Raw genomic sequence first — 25366 nt, 5'->3', positions numbered from 1 at the left:
AGAAAAGTGTACATAAATTTGTTGCAAAAAAGCACATCAAGATACAGTTTCAGCACATACTTTCATTTTTATATTATTATGAACAATCGAGATGCCTCGCTTATAATATTATGCCTTGTTGTCCTAGGAATCATTATTCCGAAAGTGAGATAAATCAGATATTCATATCCTACAAAAGTTTTGTCAAAAAAAATATGAAAATCAGCATATTTCAAATACTGAAATACTGAAGAAAAAAAATACAAATACTGAATAAGCATTTTTTTATATGATTCCTCATTTCAAAAATTTCATATATCATAGCTTTATTATTAGGGGGATATTCTAAAGATCTTTTAATTTTGCCTCTTAGATTTTCTTGCACCAATTAAGCAGAAAATGACTGATAAATATTTTAAATGATTCCAAACTTAAAAACTTTTTAGTTGAGTTAAGAGCATAGACGCCCAACCTTTTTTTTTTTGGGGGGGGGGGGTAAAATTTTTTTAAGGTGGGGGTAATTCGCTTTTTTTAGGGGGGGGGTAATTACCCCCCATGAAATCTGTTTGCAGGGGTAAATTTTGTTTACCCCCCCCAAAATATACCCCCGGGGTAAAATTTTTGGGTGGGGTAATTTAAATTTTGTTAAATATTTAGTGTTAAAAATGCGCGCGCAAAGCGCGCAAAAATTTTTTTTGTTAGAGATATTTTATTTTGAGGGGGTATTTACCCCCCAAAATTGTTTGGGGGGGGTAAATACCCCCTCCTAAATGGTTGGGGTAGGGGTAAATTTTGAAAGGGGGGTGGGGGGGGGGGGGTAAAATGAAAAAATTTTTTGGAGGCCTACCCCCAAATTCGTTTGGGGGAGGTAAAGCATGCTAAAAAACTATGCCTTCAATAATCATGCATAGTACTCACCTTAGATTATTCATTCTATTAATAGACAAAAAAAAATATCTGAAAAAAATACTGTATAAAAGCATCTCAAAAGTGAAAGTAAAGTTAGGCGCGAAGCGCCGAAAAAAATCTGACATCAACTACTTGAAAAAACATCTTATTTATGCAATTTTTTTTGGAATTTAAGAAATAATGAAAATACTGAATCATGAAAATTTCCAAAAACTAAAAAATACTGAATAAAATTTTCAAATACTGAATATTCAGTATTTACTGAAAATACTGAACCCCCAATTTCCAAATACTGAAGAATACTGAATATTTTCAGTATACTGAAAAATGTGGCCACGCTGTATATGTATAGGTCTGGATCTAAGAGATAAGACAATGGCTGATAAATTGATGCACATCCCCGAGAATAATACACAAAATACCCTCTTCTGTAGATTACAATAAGTGTTTGAAACTTAGGACACCTTACTGAACCAACCAATCAAAATTCAATGAAAGACCCTATAGTTGTTAAGTCAACGAATAAAAAACGTTATTATAAAACTTCTAGTGTATTAAACAGCCCAAAGTCCCCTCTCTCCCTGTGTATAGGTGCAAATAGTGGCTTCACCGTAGCACCCAGTTCTGTATCCCAGTAGACAAAAATAGTTTTAAGAACAAGAATTAAGATATCATAAAGCCATTTCGACAGCTTTATACTGACGCAGGCTCAGATGAGCTATAGAGTAGCTTCGCTACTGTAAAAGGAGAATTCTGTCCATATGTAGGACAGTTAAAAATATTTCACAGATGTCTTGCAAATTAATTCTATACAAAATAAAGACAAAAGATTTTCCAGTATGGCTTCGAAACCGATTAAAATCCGCTAGATTAAAATCGGTCCACCGCAATACTAAAAAATCATGTATAGCAACAATGCAACATATTACAAACAATTTTCCACGAATATAAAAAATTAAAATAAACCAGTATTATCAGCCCTGTACTAACAAAACTGGTTTTGATATTATAATTCTTAATTTTAATATCCGCGGAAAACTGTTTATAATACGATGAGATTAATTGTTTTTAATTGTGTATTTACAAAACCGCAGATGAAAATGTATAATGTATATTATTAATATCAACTCGGCCTGCCTCATCTTTTCTGAAATTACATTACTGTAACAAATAAATCATTTTTTTTACTTTTTTTTTAGTAGGTGTATCAGGATGACAACACATTTAGCAGTTTACTTACACTACTCTAAAAGGATCCAATAGATTTTCATCGAAATTCAAAGGGGGGAGGCGGATGTGCCACTTTTTGAAACCAAAAGTAAAACGCGCATGATCTCATTCCATTAAAGAGTTACAGCTCTAAAATTAGGCACAGCAGTTGCTTTTGAGGAGAACAATATGGAACTGTAAAGTAACGGCGGCGGAATCACCGCTCCCACCTAAAACCGCTGTTTCCTGCCGAAATTTTGTTTGCTTTTTTTCGCCAAATTAGACAGTTCCCAATCATCTGAGATTAAATATTTTCTCTTATAATTTTTATGAATTCGGCGGGAGCGGCGGTTCCGCCGCCGTTTCTTCACAGTTCCATATTGTTCTCCACAAAAGAAACTGCTGTGCCGAATTTTAGAGCTGTAACTCTTTTATGGGCTGAGATCATGCCCGTTTTACTTTTGGTTTCAAAAAGTGGCACATCCGCCCCCCCTCTTTCTATAGGGGAGGGGAGGGGGGTTTAATGCAACGATCTCGTAGTCAATGTATAAATGGCAATTAGAATTAGAATTTCGATCTGAAAATTTGTATGAGTAATCCTAAGCGAACAAAAAGTTGAAAAAGTAACGGCAAACGGCTCAACCGTTTAGCCGTTTTTGGCTATTTTTAGGGCAAATCTGTCATAAATTACGTAGGAATCAACTATTTGAAACATATTTTTGCTTTAAATCATACGAAATGATACAACAAAAAAACATTTTTTTAGATTTCTAGTACCTACCAGCAACTACGGGCCAACTTTTTGTTCGATTTAGGGAAAATAAACCTACCAAGTATTACTTATGCAAAATTTCAGATCGAAATTCGAATTCTAAGTGCCATTTATACATTGATTACGAGATGGTTGCATTACTTTCCCCCCCCCCCCCCCCCCAGTAACAGCTAAATTATATTTTTTTCCGAAGAAGACAGACATAGAATGTTATATAGTATTTGCCTTTCCCTTTCATATATTTAATGTGTTTCTGAGGAAGAAAGACAGACCAATAATAGAAGATGCTCTTTGTTGTTGGGCAACAACACGAAGAATTCAACCGTTAAATAGCTGCCTAAATCCACAATAGCGTTACGGAATGACAATCAAAGCAAGTTTAAGTGTAGCTTCGCTTCTAAATATTAAATAGAGGAAGATAAATATAAAATCATCCAGCCTAGAATATTGTGGCCCTGTTCCTATATTAACCCTTACAGATCGAGGTGGGGGGGGGGGGGTCATATTGACCCCCCCCCCTCTATTTTTTCAATGTCATCTTTTTGTAGGTAAGATAGAGAGTTGTGACTTCATGACTTTTTAGGTTTAGTTGATTTTATTAGGATATAAGGTCTGTGTCGGTCGTGGTGTCAGGTCAAAGTCGGTTAGGTAGCACCAAAATTTAAAAAAAAAATTCTAAATAAATCTTAATTTCTACATTATTACTTTGTATATAAGGTAGAAACCTAAAATTTTTTTGGTGAATACTGAGATATCAATGACCTTATGAGAAAAGTGGTGTTATGACCGTTTGACCGCACCCTGACCAACTTTATGACCGATTTTTTTCCGGCTTTTACTACAGACATATATCATGAATATCATGGCTTCTATTACAGCTAGAGACCTATAAATTTTTTTGGTAAATCCTTGAGCAATAATAAACAGATAAAAATATTAATTGGCACCGCCAACCGCCGTTTTACCGCCTTCCGCAATCCTGAAATATAAAATAAGTTTTTTTTCTGTCGAAATGTTGATCCAAATATTCTTTTTTTGTCGAAATCAGTTCGTTCTTTTTAGACAGGCTTTATAAAAATCTTTGGGGGGTTATAAGCTAATTGTCTGACCTTCCGCTCTTCAATAGAGGCTAAGGGAGAAGCAACTACCTAGTTACTAATAAGACATTAATTTTTTTTAGCTACATACAGTATTAGCAGCAGCGTAATTGAAACCTTGTCGGTTTGATGTAGGAGGTGTCAAATTCGAATCTAGACCAATCCACGTCATACTAGAGACGTTAACAATAGCACCTACTGCTACTATATCAGGCGCAAATAGTAAGAGTATGAATCAAATCCGTAGGTTCATTCATCACCTTAAGGTTGTTAGGAATACAGTTTTTCTTTTCGTATTTAAATCCATTTAGATTAGTTGTAGCATTTAGAAAAAATATGAGGAATTTTTCTTATTTTTACCTTTAATTGTGTCATAATTTCATCTAGACTTAGTTCAGTTTCATTCATATCTTCTGGAGAAGCTTGAAGAGGTGGAGGGCATGACCCGGCAGAAGTTGGAAGGGGTGGGGGTGGTGGTCGGGGCATACATGTACCTTAAACAGTAAAAGGTAAATCTGGAAAGTCTGTGTTTTAATATTTAGGGATATTAAATGACAAAACAAAATCTTGGAAAAATTTGATACTTGAAGGTTTGTAAAGAGGGGAGGCGGAAGTGACACTTTTTAAAACCGAAACTAAGTCAAAGGAACTCAACTAAATAAAGAGTTACAGCTCTGAGATTTGGCATGGCAGTTGCATTAAAGAGGTACAATACGGAACTGTGAAGAAACGGTAGCGGAACCGCCGTTTTCCGACGAAATTTTTTATTCAGTAATCTAGGATAAACTTTTTTTTCATTAAAATTTCCCTTATACTTTCACTTGACTCTTGTAGGTAATATTTGACACTGAAGATTTTTTAAGAAAAAAATTACCACAGATGATTAAAATTGTATAATTTGCCAGAAAAGTGAAAACAATTCGGCGGGAAACGGCGGTATTCGGCTGGAGCGGCGGTTCCGCCGCCGTTTCTTCACAGTTCCATATTGTACCTCTTTAAAGCAACTGTTAAATCTCAGAGCTGTAACTCTTCATTTAGTTGAGTTCCTTTGACTTAGTTCTGGTTTCAAAAAGTGTCACTTCCGCCTCCCCCTCAGAGCTGTAACTCTTTTTTTAGTTGAGTTCCTTTGGCCTTTAGTTTTGGTTTTAAAAAAGTGTCACTCCCACCTGCTTTACAAACCCAATCAAGATTTAATACAAGTCTCCAAAGTTTTCAACCAACAAATAAGAAATCGTGTTTATGACATTTTAGGTACAAATACAATTGAATTTACAGTACTATATTATCTCCTTCCCTTAAATAAATCACCCTCCAAAAAATTGTGATTCTGTTGAATCGAACTAAATATATTTTACTTAGGTATTCTGAATTTAGTCAACTCTCTAGATATTGATTATACCTGGCAAAGCTTTTGCGCCGGCATCTGGAAGGCTATGGCCAGAGGTCAATGGAGGTTGACCTCCATTTGCAGTAGTAGGTGGGGGGATACCACCTTGGGGTGGGTAAGCAATAACATATATATAACATAACACAAAAATAAATAGATGACATGACAAGAGTTTGTAACTTTCACATATATAAAAATTGTTGAACAGGTTTCAATAGGTATGTGAACAAAATATTTTTTTGAATAATTTGATTTCCCCCCCCCCCCTAAAAAAAAACACCTATATTTCAAAAATAAATTGAAAACAAGGAGAAGGGTTAAGGCCTGAGCCCAATATAACCTAACTTAACCTGAAGTAACCCCCTTATTTCCAACTTATTTGTTTGCTCGAAAACCACCAAAGTTGGTACTTTTAAACATTATCATTAACTATTTTTTGTGAGTATATGTCCCTGTTAAGTCTTGGTCCACTAGATTTGATCTGATTTCCCGTTGAATCATTATAGCTAAATTGAGGGGGGTCATTCCACGCTCGGTCAAAGTTTCCGGGGGCTATCGGCACCGCTGGGGTTGCCTTACCTAAACAAAAAAAAAACATTTAATATGTGTGAAGGTTCTAGAAGATCTTTATAACGGCCAGGTCTATGTTAACAGAGCTTTTAGGAACCATTTGTTTAGCTGTAATACATTGCAATGAAAATCATGACGTGTAAAGGTTTAATCTTATACCAAGTAATTAGAGCATTTTTTGATATAGGTAACTTAAACAATTTTCGCATTTTCGCAATATCAATGGATCTTAAAGAAAAATACAATTGACGATAAATTGATATACTTTGTACCTCCCAAATTACGATGTACAAAATTACCCCTTTTGTACATTAAAATCCTAAGTGAAAAGTTTGGATACTGCAGGTTTGTATAAACCAATCACAATTTAATGAAATTTCCAATGTTTCTAGAGCAAGCCAATGAGAGAATATGTTTAAAAAACAATACCTACAATAGGTATTAAAAATGAAAATTAGGCTTAAAAAGTAAGTTCCATAGCTTTGGGCATATTTACAAAAATTTCAGCTAGGTATCTATCAAAAACTTCGTTTTTCCACAATTTGTTTTTTACAGTTTACTAACCTGGTTCGGTTATTCCTATATTTGTTTTTAATCTTTTCTGGTTTTTCTAAAACAATGCAAAATTTAACATGGTCTTAGTCAATCATTTCTATTCTTATTTAACTACTTGCAGCGGTGTCCCAGCATCTAAAATAGAGGGTAGTAAAAAGCTTAATCCCACCACAGAATTTTAATTACTAACCTAACCTCACCTGGCCTAAAGTAATAAACAAACAAGCGACCCCTTCATCCTCTAAAAAAGGAAGGGGGGGGGGGGTCATGTTCTCAACTTTGAGGGAAACTGACAACAATAAATAACAAAACATGTTTAATTCAGTTTGAAGGAAAAAATGGTCTACTAACAAAAAATTATTTATATTAGTTTTGCATTTTTCCTGCGAGTAATTGGGCCCTCTCTTTTCTTGAGTTCGGCTGCGTTGTTAGCCTCCTCCTCTTTCTTGCGGTCAGGGAAAAATATTTCGTTGATAAACTCGAATCTACAAAAAAAAAGATGACAATAATATAATGACATTAAAGTAAACCTAACAAATTAGTGCAGGAGTATATATTCTGCATGGGATCCCTTGCTAAAGGGGGTGACGGAAATAAAAAAATATGTGGGAGAGAGAGAAATATAAATATTGTGAGTTCTGAAAACATATTTTTCCATTCTCGAGGGAAAAACTCGAAGAATAAATGGGAGGGGTAAAATAATCGATGAATGAAATAAAGAGTAGGTACAAAAGGGGGGGGGGGTTGGAGAATAAATGAAATAATTTGCAAGTGGGGGAAAAAATTGTGCAGAATATACACCCCTGAATTAATAGGAAATTTAAATTAAAGTCTGTTACTGAGATTCAAATTTTTCAATGGTAAGTATAATTAAAATAGTATCAACATAAATTAACAAGACTTTATAACTTCATAAGGGGCGGAATGTATGTAAAACAACCTATCAAACCTAAATCTAAAAAATCGACCAAAAAAAGTTACAGCACTTGGATTCGCTATACTGAGTACCAAATAATTTTTAACATTGGAACTCAATTGTAAAGAAATTTTTTTCCAGTTAAGTAGCAACATATTTCTAATATAACCTGTGCAATGAAAAAAATGTGCAAAATTAAGAGATCTTAAAAAGTTGCAATAAAAAATCAAAAAAGGCGCTGGAAAAACAGATAGGATAATGTTACCTGGACAGAAAAACCTTCCACATAAACCACCAGCTAAGAGCAATTATGATCAGGACAAGGACGAGGGAGAAAAGCGCACAGCGCTGATCTCTTCCAACATAACTTATAAAACATTATCTGAAACAAGGATCACACATCAATAATAGCGAAACTCGCAGGGATTAGAAGGGATAATAAGACAATGCACGATATACTAAGGTACATCCCCAATGATGACACACCCATTTTTTACAGCTACAAAAAAAATACAGAGTTCATTTTAAAACAAATTGTAACATTTATCACATGCTGTCCTATTTCAGATTGATAATATTGATCATTTCAAAATTGATACAAAAAAATACATGTTTATAATTTTTTGCAAATATTATAAGAAGGGTGTATGTATATTCTGCACAAGATTTATTTTTTTCTCCTGCCGCAAAAAATATTTCATTCCCCCCCTTCCCCAACATAGTTAAAATTAAATTTCTCATCATTCTACGGGATTTTCTTGCACATGAGAGGACAAGTAGCTTTTTGCTGATTTATCAAATATTTCCCCATATCTTTGGTAGGTATTTTTGTCCGATTTTCAAAATTTTTCTGGATAATAGTATCAGCTGATGTTTTCAGTACACTTTAATTTTTCATTATTTTTCCCACCTACAACCCCCCCCCCCCTCATTAGCAGGGGGTCCCATGCAGAATATACACCCAATTATTAAAATTAATACATAATAATCATACAGCAATATCTTATTCATATTCTACTGATTGTATTATAGAATTGTTGAACAGTACAAAAAGAATCATTTTCTTTACAATAACTAATCAAGCTTGCCAACCCAGCATCCACGCGCATCATGGAAGCATTACCAACAATAATGCAACATCTTTGGGCTCTAGTAACACTAACATTAATCCGTCTTGTTTCTGTTAGAAAGCCCAGATCTTTATCACTGTTAGACCTGACCATACTTATAATAACAAGCTGTTTTTCTCTGCCTTGAAAACCATCCACAGTTCTAACCTCAACATCTTTATAGCCTACCCCCTCATATAGTAAACTTCTAATGAGCATGATTTGAGCCCAATAAGGAGTTATTACACAGATATCATCTTGAGAAATGCCTAGGTAAACAAACTTTTCCACAAGTTCAGCAACAAAGATAGCCTCATCGCAATTACTGACGGATTCATCATCTTGTTTATCCTCTATCCAGTTGTCTTGTTCGTGGGTTGATATAAACAGTAGAGGGGTGTCAAGAAGAGGGTTTGATACAGCTTTCCCTTTAGCAGTTTCAGGTAATAGATCTTCAAGTAATATATCCTTGACATCAGTTGAAGATTTAATTCTGTTTTTATAAAAGTATTTACTACTCCAACCGCATATCAACTCATTGGATCTGTATTGAGTTTCTAACAAACAAATTTGTTTATGGGCAGATTTAGCCATTATTTCAAATAGGCTTACTCCAAGGCCAAGTTTCTGTGCAGCCTCTGTATTTGTAATTGGCGGTAGTTGACAATGATCTCCGGCCATAAGTAGGCGTGGAGCATGTTTTATCATTGGCAGGATATTATTAGCAGCTGTAAACCCTGCTTCATCTATAACAAATAAGTCAAACATTTTTCTACGAAAATATTTACTTAAATTTCCTTTAGCTTGTAAAACTGTGCAAATAACAACAGAACTTTCTTCAATTGCTTCATCTTCTAGGATACGCATCAAAGTAAAGTAATCATTATTCAACTTGTGTTGTTCCGCTATTATATCAGCTTTGCCCTTAAACTGATCAATAAGTTGTCTACGAGTAAAGGCTAATTCGTCTTGAATCTTTTCTAATTCTGGACAATTTTTAAGGTTGTCCACAGAGTATTTACCAACTTCCTTATTGGGAAACCTTAAAGGATTTCCTAGTCTGACAAACTTTTTGTCAATAACACTGGGCCAATATTTAGCAAGCGCAATAGTAAAAGCATCACAAGCTGCATGACTAGAAGCTGTGACAAGAACCTTATCACCATTTAGAACAGCACTTAGGACTGCTGCCGCCAGTGTTGTTGTTTTGCCAGTTCCTGGCGGCCCGTGGATAAGTGTTAAAGGATGACATTCACTTATCATATCTAAAGCTCTCATTTTGGAAGGGTCTGTTATGATTTTAGGATTTAATATTGTAACAGTTTGTTCTTTTCGTTCTTGAATTTGAGGTTCCGCTCTGTTAGTTTCATTCTTCAGGATTGTGTCAAATATTATTCCACTTGGAGTGTTCAATTCTAATGGTAATCGACTTGATAACATTTTCTTTAAACTAGATGATTGTTGTGTATAAATAGCCTTCTCACTTTGTTTGATAAGCCTAAGTTCTCCATCCATTCCCTTTCGTATAAAATATTCGTTGAGAAACTTGAAAAATGAATCAAACATCACTGTCAAGCTGGAGGAATCAACCTGAGCAATCATTCCATTTATACACTGCCAGTTCTCCAAGTTTTCAAAGTCTCCATTTTTAGAATATTGAAGGGTAACTAAAGTTCCTGTTCTCCACGAGGGACCTCCTAGGAGGCGGCTACTTTTTATCAATTTTACTTCAACTTGGGCTCTCGAGCCTGTGCAAAGGTTTAGGTAGTTTGTGTCTATGGTGATGTCTCGCAGGGCTAGGCCGCGCAATTCAAGCTCTCGTGAGGTCAAACTTTCTCTCAGTTTCTTTTCTTGGTCCATAGCTTCATACAGTTCAAAACCTGTGGCTAAAAGTATTCTTTTTAAATATTCCACTGCGGGCTTGTCCTCTTCAGGGTGCCGATATCTCTTTATCTTCCGCTGATTTGAAAAATTACAAACTTGTGATGCGACACCCAGGTGAAATTTTGAAAGATTGTTTAAAACTGGTCTACGAAGTAACATTTTATAACTCATTTTAAAGTCTTAATAACTATTCTTATTAATTATTAGTTCTTTTCTTGGCATATGAGCTTGAGCTGATGATGTTATTTAACATTTATCTGAAATAAACAAAATAAGATATATATAAAGATACTTGAGTGAAAAAATAGGTTGATGAACTATTAGGATTGTACCACATATATGTAAACTTCTATTTTAAAGAGAAGTTTAACTTTTATAACACGATAACATAATTATAAAATACACATGGATATGACAATGGACGATTATTTGATTACTCACCCCCCCCCCCATCCCCCTTAGGACCCCAACGATATAACCTCTTCTGTAGATCATTATTAATTGGTTGAAAAGTTGATCACTTTATGTAATCACAAAACCGATTACACAAGTAGATTATGAATTCAGAGCAAAAAGAATCGAAAAAATTATATACACAATTTTAAATTGACGTACAAACTTTCGTTTAACGATTATAGAGCTGCTACGCTTCCTAAATGTTATCCGACTATTATAAGAATCCTCATGCAAAATCAATACGACAATTCTAACATTTCTACATAAATAAATCAGAGCCAACCTGTATGGACATACGGACGAACTAACTCTTAATTATAGAAAAGCCTCGCTTTTAACAACAATCAACTATGCTTCTTTTGCAATAGGACAGATTTATTAATCAAACATAGACATTAGACAATTTAGACTAAAGCAAACCAACAGAAAAATTTACTTTTATGCCGAATTCGTTGATTTTTAGATTTTAAAAACTATTTTTAAAAATATTTAAGCTCATTCAAGGAAAATATTTTTTTTTAAATGTATGTGTGGTTAAAATCTCGAAAACGGCGCAAAAAGCATTTAACCTAGATGGTTTGCATATTATAAACCGGATTTGTGATAATATAATTATAATATAATATGGTATGATAGTAATGTTGTACACAAAAATAATTAGCCAATCTTATAATTATAATTATTAAGACTCGGGTTTACATTACACCATAGTTTACAAAAACAAAAAACAAATATAAAGTAGGTAAAGAACTAGAATATTTTTTAAAAAGTGATGCAAAAACAAGCAAATTTTCAAAACATTTTTAAAGGGATGGTAATGGTTTTTTTTTTAAATTCGAGATTCAAATGGGGATGGCTTTTTATCCAGTTCAAAAACTAAAAGAAATATTACTTTCATGTATTTTAAACCAAGTACATGCCCTAGACTACAAAAAATGATTTCTTGTTCGATTGGGCTTGTAAATTATAAAAAGATAAAAACCTTTCTTTTTAATATCAGGAAAATTAGCAACAAAAGACTTTATAAAATTGCTTTCAAGTGCAAGCATTTTTGGATTTAGTGGTATGAGGCTAGGAGGTGAGTTTAACTTGAATTAACAAGTCTCTGAATGCTTATTAGTGGAATGAAAAGGAAGGTTTTGGTGATTTTAGAAGATGTGCCATCGCTATCACAAAATGTATCTTATAATATAAACTATTCAGGGATTTTAAGAGATTAGACAATGGACAATAAATTAAGGCACACAACCAATTATGATGAAACAAAATTAACCCTTTTGGAAAAGTTTGAGCACTTGTAGTTTTAACAAACCAATTAAAATTTAGTAGTAGTGCCTATAGTTTTAAAGGCTAGTTTGGGTACAAGTATAATTTATAGTCCAATGTCCTCTTCCTCCTTTGTTTCAGCAGAAAATAATCTTCCAGTTTGCTATACCCTCAAATTTTAACTTATCTGCCTTTTCTTTTCCGTGAACCAGTTTATGGGGTGGGAGTGATTGCACACCAGCGATGGGAATATGAAAGGTTTTTATCTCAGCTGGTTGGATTTTAATTCATAATAAACAAACAAATATTATAGAAAAATCTAAATTTTCAACATTAAGTATCAAGAAAACAAAAAAGAAAAAAAACTCAACAGATTGATTTTAAAAATTCAATAAAAATTGTAATAAAAAAAACAATAAGTATTCAATGAAAATAATAAGCCAATTTAAAGTGTAACTTTAGACTAACTAATGATATTTTTGCGCAATTACTGGGTAAAAACGTGGTTTATTTTTGATATTTTTGTTGTATTTTCATTATTTTTATATAATATAGTATCCAAAACATAACAAAATTAATACAAAATCATTAATAACAGTACCATTATTATATCAACAAAGCATAACTTGAAAAATCCAACCATTTTTGTGTAACGTAATAAAACGAGAATGACTTTGGTATAAAGATTTAGAGCCTCAATATTTTTTGTTTCAATTTCATAGAACTTTTTTGTAAGCCGTATATGTTTAAGCAAATCTTTTTTTTTTAATTTGAGCATTATAAAAAGAATTTTGTTCTAAAATTGAAAACAAAGTTTGTTAAGCTAAATGATAACCATGATTAGAATAGACACAAAAGCACAAAAAGTTACTCTAGGGAAGGTGTAAATATCGGTGTAATATAAGTCATAAATATAGCATAACAATGAATTTGCATTGGAAATAACTAATCTCGTCTCAATGGCTTTTTGCATATGTAATAATTGTATTAAAGTGGTAATTTAGTAGTTTTTTCTTCTGGTCAATAATATTTTATTTTTACGATTTAACATGCTTAAAAAGTTCATTTAATTATAAAGGTTATTATATATTGTTTTCTTTTAAAAAGACAGATTTAAATCTGTGTTAAAATAAGTTACCTATGGAAAAGGCATTTTAAACATTAAACACAACCATTATTAAAATCAATGAACTTTTTAAGACATAATTATTGTTTTTAAATCTATAAATAGAATACGTGTTATGTAAATATACGTGTTAATGAGAAAATTGGGGTTCATGATATCATAGTAAAAAGCATTTAAAATGTTCAATTTTAGTATATAATATAATATAAGTAACAATATACACTAGTAGAGTTCTAGTAATAGAAAAGGTTACGTCTTAAAACAATAGCAACCGAAGCCTTTTTTATACACAGAAAAAGCAGGATGGTTCAAGTTTTGAAACTTCCAAAAGCTTAAGCGTTAAAAAGGCTTGGTCAGTTATACATAACATTACTAAACACACAATTTTTAATTTTACATGATACACAAAAAGGCGATTAGATTGGTCTTAGGTTATATTCAATAATAAGGATACAAAAGCAAAAGAATGCAATCATTTTTACAGGTTAACATTTTTAAACGGCTTGTTGAACATATTCTCAAAATTGAGTAAAAAAATAGATGTAGAATATAATTATACGTGGATATTATGACTGGAGAAAAATTGTTGACAATTTAGGTTGCAACATCCCCTCGCATTTATTGGTCGGGCCGTTTATCAAGTAGAGGGGAAGGGGATGGGGGAGATCGTTATTTTTGCCCGCTGCAGAGTTCACTTTATTATGGAAATCTGGTTTAAGATCCAAGAAATACTAAATCCATTGTTAAAAATATTTTAATCTTTTAATAAAATCCAGAAAATTCTTTACTTAAAATTTGGTAAGCTCAATATGAAAAAAAATCCGTCAAATTTTAAACCTGCAAAAAAATGTGCAACTTTTACGATAAAAACTAGTTTAATATGAGATAAACAATCAGTACAACTTGTTAAAACCAGCTCACAGTAAATACAAACAATCATTACTTTAAAAAAAACTACTCTTCTCAGCTTCTAGCTAATGTTTACTATAATATAATAATAAAGAGAATATATATGCTAAAGACACATCAGCTAGGTAATATCAAGAATTAATATGTGTAACGTTTTTGTAGGCTAACTTTTCAAAGCAAAATCTAACAATTTTATTTTTGATGCAATTTAAAATATGTCTATTTAACATTTTAATTAAAATCAAAAATTGTCAAAATTTTAGAAAAGCAGAAAACTAATTACACAATTGTAATAACAATGGCTAAGCAATTTGTTATTTTTATATTAATAAATTTTAAATATTTCTACTATATCACTATGTTAATTTTTTAACTTTTTCTATACTTTAGGGAAATTAATTGAACATTGTTTTAATATTTGGACAGAAGATTGATTTTCAATTATTTTAAGACTAGTGTGAGTTTATGTGTTGAAAGAGAATAATATAAGTACAGAACTTTTGAAAAATATTTGATTGGATGTTTTGTTAGGTATCAATTTAAAAATTTAATAAAATGTGCAATTTTAAACTTTTTAGTGGTATCATAAGTAGATTTTTATTTTACAAGAAAATTATTATTGATAGAAGACTTTAATTATTAATTCTATGTAGCATAATATTATTAGTTACAGTCAAGTTTAAACTAATTAATAAGAACTGGTTTCGTAATCAAATAATTTTCATAATTTTGCAGCACAGCCAAACATTCTACAAAACCAAGACACACACAGGCCATGCCTGGAGATAACCAGTTGTAAAACCGGTTTCTGTCAGGCTGCCTGATACAAAGAATACAATACAAGCATTACAGTAATAAAAAAAGACAGTAGATAATTACTCACTGTTATTAGAAAGTGGACAAACAGAAAAGAATTTGATAATTTTGTGATATTTTTTTTTAACATTTCTGACAAATCGAAAAATGGGAAGGGTTTGTGATAAAATAATAATAATAATAATGAGATAGAAAATAATAATGGTTCTTATCAACAACTTGAGAAATAAGCTAAATTTCATTGTAATAAGTTTAAAGATTTGAGAAATAATCAAAATTGTAGTGATTAATTCATGAAAATACAAGTAGAGACGAGAGCATAAAAACTTGTGAATAACTCGTTTACATTTTCTAAAATCAATTACAAGCATTACGTTGGAAACTTGAATTAAGTCATTGCTGTACTTCATGGCAACTGACAACTAAACTTCTAATTCATATTCTAATTCTACAATTTTAATCATTAGTATCTAAATTGCTAAATATCAAGACAGGCCTCTAAAAAGCTTTTTAATACTTGTAATGACTTGAACAGCTATTTTTTAACTGCTAAGATATTTTAAGAATAGGAAAGATAATTAGTATAAAATATAGAAAAAAGTAGGTATGTAAAATGACCCAGGACATTTTAGGTTTTAAAACTTATGAAAACACACAAAAAATGTCTTGGGCATTTGTACATAAAAATGTGAAGTATATGTGTAGGTAGTAAAAATGAAAAAAAAACTGTGCAGAATTACAAGTATAAATATATATAGAATATCAATCTTAATATATGTTTACATACAATATTTTACACTATACACATTAAGGTTTTATTTTTTTAAGCTTATATCTGACTACAAGTATTCATTAGGTTCCTTTCAATGGTTTGATTATGTAACAATTAAACATTAGTGAACAATATTGCCATAAGGTTCAAGTATAAGAATAGATATTTTTATATTTTATTGAGTCCCGTTTTTTTAGTTAACAATTTTGGTATGGTTCCGACAGGACATTGTATAAGAATCAATTTCAGTATTATTAGACTAAAACAAGTTTTTATTATCACCAGTAACTTCAATAGGGTTGGGCCGGATATCCGGCCGGATATCGGATATTTAAACTATCCAGATACCAGATATCCAGCTCATTTTTAATGCCGGATATCAAACCTTGGCCAGATTTCCGGCCTAACCCTAAACTTCAATTATCTTGTAATTATGGCAAGATTGTTACAACAACTATAAATCTAAAATGAATAACACACTATGTACTAGGTAATATAATATATTACTAGAAGCAATAACACGACAATAACATTATCCTTAGGTCACTAGTTTTGAGCAAAAGTTATATTTGGGATGGCGGAGATATTTTTTAATAACTGTTAATGCTGGCGCAATTTATGTATTTTTTTTAAATTTTAAGTTTGTGTCTTTTATAAAACCATGTTTGAGCACATTCAAAAAAGAATGTTTTTTTTAAATTCAAGCAACAGCCAGTTTTAGTAAGAAAATGATTATGAAAATTCCAACATTTACAGTTTAAGCATTTTTATTGTAAACATTAACCTATCCTATTTCTTTTTTTAAAATTTATTAGGATAGGTTACACTTGATAAAGATGGTAAAATGTGTGGAAAAGAATGGGTAAATACAACACCGAAGAATAGTTGGTAAGAAGATTATAATTGAATGATATTACAGAAGGTTACAAACTAACATCTAATCAAAAAAGATTCCTTTCTACTAGTGAAAAGACTAACATAGTCAAAAAAAACTTTTGTCCATAAAAAGTTTTAGAACAAAAGTCTTAAAAAAACACTTCTAAAATATGAAAAATCTAGGAAAACTAACAAAAAAAAACTGTTTGAAAAATCAACTTTGGTGACATATTTACCACATATAGATTCAATATAAAGATGAACATATAATATTAATAAGACTGCACAAATGGGTGTAGTACAAATAACAAACATACAAGCTGGCAATTCAAAATACTTCTGATACAAGATTTACTTTTTTAAACATACAAAAAAAATATTTTTTACTATTTAGATTATTATATTAATATCTATATAAACTTACTACAAATACATTTAATTTTTACTGCAAAAGAATCCAAATATCAGAAATATTTCAATAAAGTACTACTAATATAGATAAATACTTGAACATGCATGTTTAAAATGGTACAATAGTAAACAAAGTACACATGTAGAAACACTAGGTGACAAAATTGTTAATAATTATAATAATAATAATATATCAAGATATGAAAGATTATGACTGGTTTAGTTCTACTAGTATTTCAGCTTTAGCTTCTTGTCAACAGTAATTAGAATATTTATAATAATAAGGTTTCCATTTTAATAATTACACATGTTTAACATGAGAATAAGAGAATAATAGCTGTGTTTGACTCTCTTTATGTGTGTGTGGGTGTACTGTACAAACTGTACATGTGTGTTGTACAAACTGTACATTTCTAGGAATACACTTTGCCTTTCTAAATCTCTACTTAGTCACAACACAGACGCTGAAAAAATTGTAAGAATTAATTTAATAAATTCCTTCTCTAATCTTCAATCTTCCAGGATTCGATTGAAAAAAAAACTTACTTTAATAAATAATGCCCAGAAAATTGGGGAAAAATCACCAGATCTTGTAGAAAAAAAACGTCTGTATGGATGGTGAATAGGAGAGGAGCAAAACTTGTTCATTTCTTATTGAACCAGAACTTAATCTGATCCTATAATTTCCTCGGTTTCTCCTAAACATTTTATTGTTATGCATATAGTATTTATTTTAAGAAATTTCTATTCGAAATTGTTTCCTTTTTGATGGCAAGTTACAGGTATTTTTTAAATTTTTCTAAAGGGGTAGTTGCACGTCAAGCATTTAAACATGAATTTAGTAAACTGCATATGTTATCCTGTTAAATAGTTTAAACTACATTTATAGGGCATACATATATTTGAAAGAATATAGCTGGCTTATTTTCACAAAACAGCTTGACGACTAATATAGTGATGTCTATTGTTTTGTTATTTAGGTAACGTAATACAAAATTAATTATATATGTTTGATGGTATACTTTCAACTTATGCTTGAAATCATTTTTCTGAAGTGCACTTCATTCAACTATCCCTTTGTCAAAATCGACAAAGATAGCAGTAAAGTTTGAGTTTATCTTAACGAATACAAGATTATATGCATAAAATGCCTGATTTTTCAGCTTTGGTATTAGTAACATGTTTATCTTGTGTGTCAGCCTTTGGTTGGTCTACTACAGGGGGCAACTTCTCTTCAGAGCAATCTAGGGAGAGTTCTTTCAACTCGGTCGATTTCTAAAACAAACTTTTTTTCAGGGATAATAAAATAAATAGGTGAAAAAACCTGTTGAGAATAATTCGAATTATTGTTGGTATATTGTTTGATTCTATCAACCAATAGCATAACTAAAACTGTTGTGATTTGCATTCCCTTTACGTCTTAATACAGGGGGAGGGGGGGGGGGTGGTGAATCTTGTACAGAATATACACCCCTGGTTGCACATTTCCCCCATAGCGTTACAGACTCACTGACTTGCAGACAAAGTAGAGAAAAAGTTAAGAAATATAGAGTAACGTCGCTACTAACAAAAAAAATTCGTGACAAGCGTTGAAGAGCCGTTTGATTTTGGTTCGGCTTCGACCTAAAATCAAGAAAAACTCAACATATTTTTTTGCCAAGTCTATTTTTGACTTTTTTGACTTGAAAAACTTAAAAGGGGCATTTGCACACGACACAACAGAGTTACCAAATTATAATTAATAAAAATCTCTTTTTTTTAGCTAACTTGGAGCCGTTTTTTCACAAAAATTACTGTTTCAGCTCCAGCTCCGGTAAAATATGGCAGCTCCCGGCTCCACAACGCTGGTGACAACCATTATTTTTTTTTCACCCATGTACAGTACATAAAAACACTACAGACTAATTATTGTAATTCTACTAATAATATACCTACCAACCCAAAGTTTATTTGGCAATATTTGAGAAAAAGAATGGTTTTCCCCGATTAATGACTACTGAAATTTTAAAATCATTTAGTTAACTAAATTCAATTAACTTGTAGAGTAGCTGCACTACATAATATTATATAATAACCTGTGCAGTTAAATTTGGAGCTGTCTTAGATGTATTATTTTTCTTATTGGCGCCAGGGCCAGCCGCATTTCTACAGGAATCTCCTTCTGCAGTTTTCTTTGTCACCACAGATGTTAATTCTTCATTAATCTGAGACATAATCTGCTTTACTTGATTCATTCTTGTCTTGTTGGTAGTTGTAATACTATCAGTGTTCTTTGCACATGATGTTTTTATCATCTTTGGTTTGATTGAGTCTTCAGTTAGGCTGCCTCCTCCGTTGCGAAGAATTTCTAATACATCCAGATCCTAAAACATTCATAACACGTTAAGTTCTTATATTTTCAAAGAGCTTTGAAATATCATAAATACCCACACGGGGATTGCCCCCATAACCCTGTGGGGGACTAACCTCTGTGCCGAGCTAGCCTAACTTTAAAAATATAGCACCTGGCCTTAATGTGAAATTAATGTAATTTATAAGTAACTACGTCACGTGTTGGTTTAAACGTAGCTACCTACACTTTTTTTTGAAAATGAAACACAAAGAATTATAAATCTTAGTTCTGTTTTACCTGAGGCTGTTCAAGTCCCAGAGCAATGGGTTTAGCGCCTGCAAGATGTGCTGTGGCCTGCATAGCACACCATAAACCTGTTCTGGCACACCTGGTCCCTCTGCCCAGTTCCGCTAGAACCTGGATCAACTGTTTGTTATCACGCTCCCGTCCGGAGGTTAGCTCCTCCTCGCGTCTCTCCTGAAAAGATAAATAATACAATTTTCAAGCATTCTTTCTGGGCATTATAGTATTTCAATTTTCTAAACATTACCATTTAAATTGGCTCAGTATTATTAAATATTAAATTTAATATTCTCATATGTCTTTAAAAATCATTAAAGTACAAATACAAAATGACCCAGATGATTTCGAAATTAGCCAGAATCATCCTTCTTTTCTAAAAAGTACAGGTCCAAGAATTAAGTAACACACAGAGGAAACTGGATCAACACATCATTTATAATAGCTCCATTATAATATATTACCTAAACTAGAAGGAAAGCTGTTCTCCATTGTTCCAATAGCTTCATTATAATAAAACCTGAACTAGAAGGAAAGCTGTTCTCCATTGTTCCAATAGCTCCATTATAATATTACCTGAACTAGAAGGAAAGCTGTTCTCCATTGTTCTAATAGCTCCATTATAATATTACCTGAGCTGGCAAAAAATATGTTCACCATTGTTCTAATACCTCCATTATAATATTACCTGAACTAGAAGGAAAGATGTTCTCCATTGTTCCAATAGCTTCATTATAATATTACCTGAACTAGAAGGAAAGATGTTCTCCATTGTTCCAATAGCTCCATCAGCCCTGGCTCAAAACTAGTTCCATCTCGCAGCTTCTCCATGCGAACTAAACATAATCTTAAGGTGATCTAAGGGGATAAAACGAAAGGACGATAAATTGATGTACAACCTCAATGAAGATTATATAAAATATGCCAAATGGTGATTTAAATTATTGGTTGAAAAGTTTGGACACTTCTAGTTAAGAATAAGAATAAACTGGAAATAAAAATTTATTTCTAGTGTCCTATTCCTTCCAACATGAAATCAGTACTACCCTTATCAAATGCTCTTCTGCGGAGAGCATCCTTCATTTCGGTGACTTAATTTGGGACACCTGTCATACTCGGCGAGATTGAGGCAATAATGAGAAGGTCTCATGAGATAGCAGTTAAAGTCAAAATAAACAAGGAGTTTGAGCTTTTTCTTGTGGCTCTACAAAATGTCTTAACAAAATGACGACTTAGGTCCAAGCTCTAAGAAACTATGGCTAATCAATCAATCATAAATATTTACCTAGAAGAGTAGTGACTCTAGCAAACTCTCTCTGGTTGTCAATGACTAGCTTGTCCACCCTGGTGGGGTTGAATGGGAGCTTGGGGATGGCAATATTGTTTGCACTGGAAATCTTCCTACCAGGAAACAGTCTGGCCAGACCTGCCTCGGTTTTCTTACGCTCCTTCTCCAAACACCTAAACAAAATATTTAAATCTTTGACAGTAAACTAAGCAATACATGTCTGCCTGTCTATCTGTCTGTACATTAAGATCCCGAAAACCGCAGGTCCGATATGGTTAATGTTATCCTTAACAGTGAAGCTTCAAAAATATTTTTATATTTCTAACTATTTGGGGGGGGGGGGGGCACTTTCATTCTCCCAAGAAAATTACCTATGGAAAAAAACACTAAAAAAAGGTAAGAAATTTTTTTCTTTTTAAAACTACGAATGAAAGTAGAATGGTCGACTTCCCTCCATCTCACTCAAGTGCGAGTGTCCCAAGAGACGTGTCTGCTAGTATTAATAAGACTCACACCTTACGATTGACTTGTGTTGTTGTGGCAATTAAATAATTCTAGTTTTTGATGCTGTTTCTTTAAAGCACATAGTCAGAAATGATATCCGCCCCCTATTTTTAAATTTTCAACTCATTTTTTAAATGGGTATATTGTGCTCGACTTGGGAACTTTCAGGAAAACCATCAAGTTTTTGTAACAATTTTGAAGAGCCGTTTGTTAATGTTTACCTACCTATCAGTTATTGAGCTAACCAGATTGTATTATTCGTTGCAGATTGTACATAATATTAAACATTTTTTTAGCTTTTTTCACCAAGGAGGGGGGGGGGGGGAATGAAAAAAATGATTTCAGTTTTCTTAATTTTTACATTTTTTTTCCCTCCAACCACTTATTTTTTATCCCTCCCCCCCCCCCCCCCCCCTGAGCAGGGGATCCCATGTAGAATATACACCACTGAATTATTAATTTACAAAATTAGAGGATTATTTGACCTACCTAAATTGGTCATAAGCTTGTTCCAGTCTAACATGAAGTTCCAGGGCAAGACGTGACCTCGGCATATTATTGAAGCTGCTGCCAGCATAACCACCGGTTACAGACGCAGGTGGCGTTGTCTGTGGAATGACAGCAGCCATTCCTGGTGGCGGCACTGAAAATGATGGCGGTGGAACAGCTGGAATATGCGTCGGCGGAGGAACCTTGAAGTTGACGGGAAGGGCGGGCGGAAAGAATCTTTGTTCGCCACTGCCACCGGCGGCAGCCAAAGCTGCGGGGGAAGGTGTAGGAGGTGGCAGGCGAAGGTTCATTGGCGGCGGAAACGGCGGAGGCGGAAATGTTGGCGTCATTGGTGGCGGAGCCAGCGTTTGTGGCAGCGGGGACAGCGGAACTGTTGCAGCAGTGCTTGTAAGCTTGCCACTGCCGGTTATCGGGCGCCCGTTGGTTTGCTGCATTCCCGCGGCTGTTAGATCCAACTTTGGAGGCATTGTCGGTAGGATTGATGGAGACATGCCTCCAGTATTTACAACTGAAACTCCCATTGTTGATGTTGTACATGTTGACGCTACAACATTCTTCTCTTCAAGCTCAATAAGTTTCAACAGATTCATAAGGGTGACACTCTGGTCATTATTTGCTGCAGGACTATGTACACTGGATGCAACACAGGTAGGAATCATTTGATGGTTAGTCTTATCAAGGACAGGCAGACCACTGCCAGCTGAGCTCATGTTAGCCATGCCTACACGATCCATGTTTAGGTTTTGATGATGGGATAAACCTTCCTCTTGGTGGTGAGACCAGTCTTGGTGATGTTGTTGTTGTTGTTGTAGACATAGTTTTTCAAATAGTCTGCTGGAATTATTGATGGTTGGGTCTTGTTGGTTTAGGTGTACTTCATTCATCATTCCTTGCTGTAACATGGGCCTTAAAATATAGAGGTTTTAAAATTCTTTTATTTTAAACGAGAAAACATCCCCAGGACAGATACTATCTAATCTTATTGGTCGTACATTCTTTCAGCTGCTTTATTATGTACAACGGGCCAAAATCAATCTAACAATATTTGGAGTGAAATATTTCTTCAATCCAACTTCCCTTTGGTTAGATTCCAAAACCAGTTTTGACCCGAATGTACCCAGAAAAAAACATCCCAACTTTTTACAATTCCATGCAGATTTATGCTAAATCAAGGCCAATGTATATTGTATATCCATATAATTAACAGGATGTATGATTTGATACCCGCTGAACCGATATGGTTCTCCTATGCAATGTAGCATCTCATACGTCATGGGGATGTTTATAACTATTTCCCATAATTACCCCCCCCCCCAAATAAAAAAATAATTTTTGTTTTTAAACAAAAAATAGGTAGGGGGGAGTGTACAATTCAACCTGCCCGCCCCCCCCCCTCAAATGCCCCTTTACGATTGTACATGTACTCACCTTCCATTCTGCATAATATTCTGAACATCTTCAACATTAAGAATCTTATTGTTAAAGAAATGTTTATTAAAAACATTATCATCCATCCTGGCCAATTCATCCTCCTTCAGCTGCTGGTAACTGCCAGGTTCCATCAGATGGACATTCTGTCCAGCAGACTCCAGAATTTGTTGTTTCCAGGTATTGTTACCAACTGATGATACGTCTGACTGTTGCCATTGATTTATAACCTATAATAAACATTAAACATAGGTATTCTATCAATATGCCAATTTATTTGTTTGTTTTTTCTCATATCAATAACAGACACGGGTGTATATTTTTTAACCCAGGTGCATTTCTTTCCCTCCACCTCTTTTTTCCACTTTTAGAAGGTATTGTAAATATACAGAATATTTCCTAATTTGAGTTTCTTTCCCCTCCCTCTAATCTCCAAAAAGAGAAAATATATAACCCTGATGACAAAACAAAAAAAATTGTCATTAATAGAAATTTAACCTGTACCAATTTTGTATTCTTGTTAAACATCATTTCATCAAAAATAAAAATTATTTATTGTCCATACTCTTAATTCAATTTTTAATTTAAATGCATTTAAAAAAAAACTTTAAAATTGTTGTTAATTTACCTGTTGTTGTTGTTGCCAGTGATCAATTTTAGCCGAGCTCAGCTGTTGTCTGGTCTGGTTTGGGCTAAACTCTGCCCAGCCACCAACATTCTGCTTTGTCTCTGCTGCAGGCAGAGTTGACCAGGTATTGTAATGTTGCTGTTGTTGGCCATCATTCCAGGTGGTTGCTGTTGGGGTTTTGTAATTAAACTGTTGGGTTTCATTGTTGCCACAAATGTTGTTGGTTTCCGAGCAGTTGTTCCAGATGTTTTGACTTTTGCTGTTGAGCTGCGGAGAAAATTGAGATACACGATTTTTGTTTACCTCCTAAAAATAATAATTCTGAGGATTTTATAGTTTAGACATTAGAAGATTTTTTTTCAATTGGAAATTTTTTATGAACTTTTAAAAATGATACCTACCTAAAGTTACCTACCAAATTTTCATAATCTAAAAAAATCCTAAAAGGATAGAGCGAAATACTAGAAATCACTTAATAAGTTGATGCAAATCAAAATGCATTTTTAGAACTTGACCTTATTGGAACAATTTTTACAATAAAATGAGAGAAAAAAATGCCCTTTTCTATGAATTTGTGTATTTATATGGTCTGATTGTTGCTAATGTCTTTTTTTTTGGGGGGGGGGGGACTATGAAAAAAATATCTTACCTTCTCCCAAGTGCCAGCAAAATGTTCCCAGATCTCCGAGGAGGACTTGTCTAATTCTGATGAATGTTGGCCACTACCAGAAGATGACTCCTGGCTGCTGGTGCCAGCAGTACCGGACACCAGGTCGGGGGAATCTCCCCACTTCCTGATACCCTCCTGCATTATGGTACCCAAGTAATCTGGTAAATTCATTAGTTTTCATTTTCATTTATGTATCCCTACCTAATTAAAATTTAAGTAATAGATATAACTCAAGGCCCTAGATATATTTTTTGAGTTACAAATCTCAATTTAAAAAAGTTTAGGTATGCAACTGTACCAAAGAATGTAGTAATAGTTTTAATTTCAAATAAAAGGGGGGGGGGGGGGGGTTAATGCAACCATCTCGTAATCAATGTATAAATTGCACTTAGAATTCGAATTTCGATCTGAAAATTTGCATGAGTAATCCTTGGTAGGTCTATTTTCCCTAAATCGAACAAAAAATTGAAAAAGAAACGGCTAACGGCTCAGCCGTTTAGACGTTTTTTTGTGACTATTTTTAGGGCAAATCTGTCATAAATTACAAGGAACCAACTTTTTGAAACATATTTTTGCTTTAAATCATGTGAAATGATACAAAAAAAAACATTTTTAGATTTCTAGTACCAGCAACTACCGGCTACAACCGTTTGAAAACGTTTTGGAGCAGCAAAGAGAGTATTATGT

General features: G+C 33.2%; 2 protein-coding genes and 1 long non-coding RNA gene across 10 annotated transcripts in view; all 3 read right to left on the bottom strand.

Moving 5' to 3' along the window:
- Positions 1-4425: 4425 nt before the first annotated feature.
- On the bottom strand, positions 4426-6539 carry LOC145329872 (uncharacterized). 2 transcript variants are annotated; one of them, XR_013883154.1, is made up of 3 exons: positions 6488-6539; positions 5366-5932; positions 4426-4460 (listed from the first exon to the last, which is right to left on the bottom strand). It is a non-coding gene; the product is annotated as an uncharacterized LOC145329872 (long non-coding RNA). The 2 variants fall into 2 exon arrangements; XR_013883155.1 differs by lacking the exon at positions 4426-4460 and adding an exon at positions 4489-4959.
- Positions 6540-7775: 1236 nt separating this feature from the next.
- Positions 7776-10664, bottom strand: LOC145329868 (DNA-binding protein SMUBP-2-like). The gene has a single exon (XM_080174314.1). The coding sequence runs from the start codon at positions 10556-10558 to the stop codon at positions 8402-8404; it is 2157 nt and encodes a 718-aa protein (XP_080030440.1). The 5' UTR covers positions 10559-10664; the 3' UTR covers positions 7776-8401.
- Positions 10665-11200: 536 nt separating this feature from the next.
- Positions 11201-25366, bottom strand: part of LOC145329866 (uncharacterized) — a 241850-nt gene continuing 227684 nt past the window's right edge. Inside the window, exons 7-18 of one of the 7 annotated variants that reach the window (XM_080174313.1) lie at positions 24659-24837; positions 24010-24315; positions 23382-23611; positions 21933-22859; positions 20937-21112; positions 20396-20487; positions 19649-19828; positions 19095-19382; positions 18171-18294; positions 17566-17717; positions 11413-17483; positions 11201-11252 (exon numbers count right to left, since the gene is read on the bottom strand). In XM_080174313.1, the coding sequence (XP_080030439.1) occupies positions 17686-17717; positions 18171-18294; positions 19095-19382; positions 19649-19828; positions 20396-20487; positions 20937-21112; positions 21933-22859; positions 23382-23611; positions 24010-24315; positions 24659-24837 (2534 nt within the window). In that variant the 3' untranslated portion in view covers positions 11201-11252; positions 11413-17483; positions 17566-17685. Of the gene's footprint in view, positions 17484-17565; positions 17718-18170; positions 18295-19094; positions 19383-19648; positions 19829-20395; positions 20488-20936; positions 21113-21932; positions 22860-23381; positions 23612-24009; positions 24316-24658; positions 24838-25366 lie in introns of all 7 variants that reach the window. The other 6 variants (XM_080174310.1, XM_080174311.1, XM_080174312.1 and 3 more) reach the window with 6 other exon arrangements.

The sequence above is a fragment of the Acartia tonsa genome, chromosome 10 (assembly GCF_053477335.1).
Source record: "Acartia tonsa isolate MP-2025a chromosome 10, ASM5347733v1, whole genome shotgun sequence".
Classification (NCBI taxonomy): domain Eukaryota; kingdom Metazoa; phylum Arthropoda; class Copepoda; order Calanoida; family Acartiidae; genus Acartia; species Acartia tonsa.
Note: the sequence above shows the minus strand (reverse complement) of the source record. Positions and strands in the feature narration are given on the sequence as shown.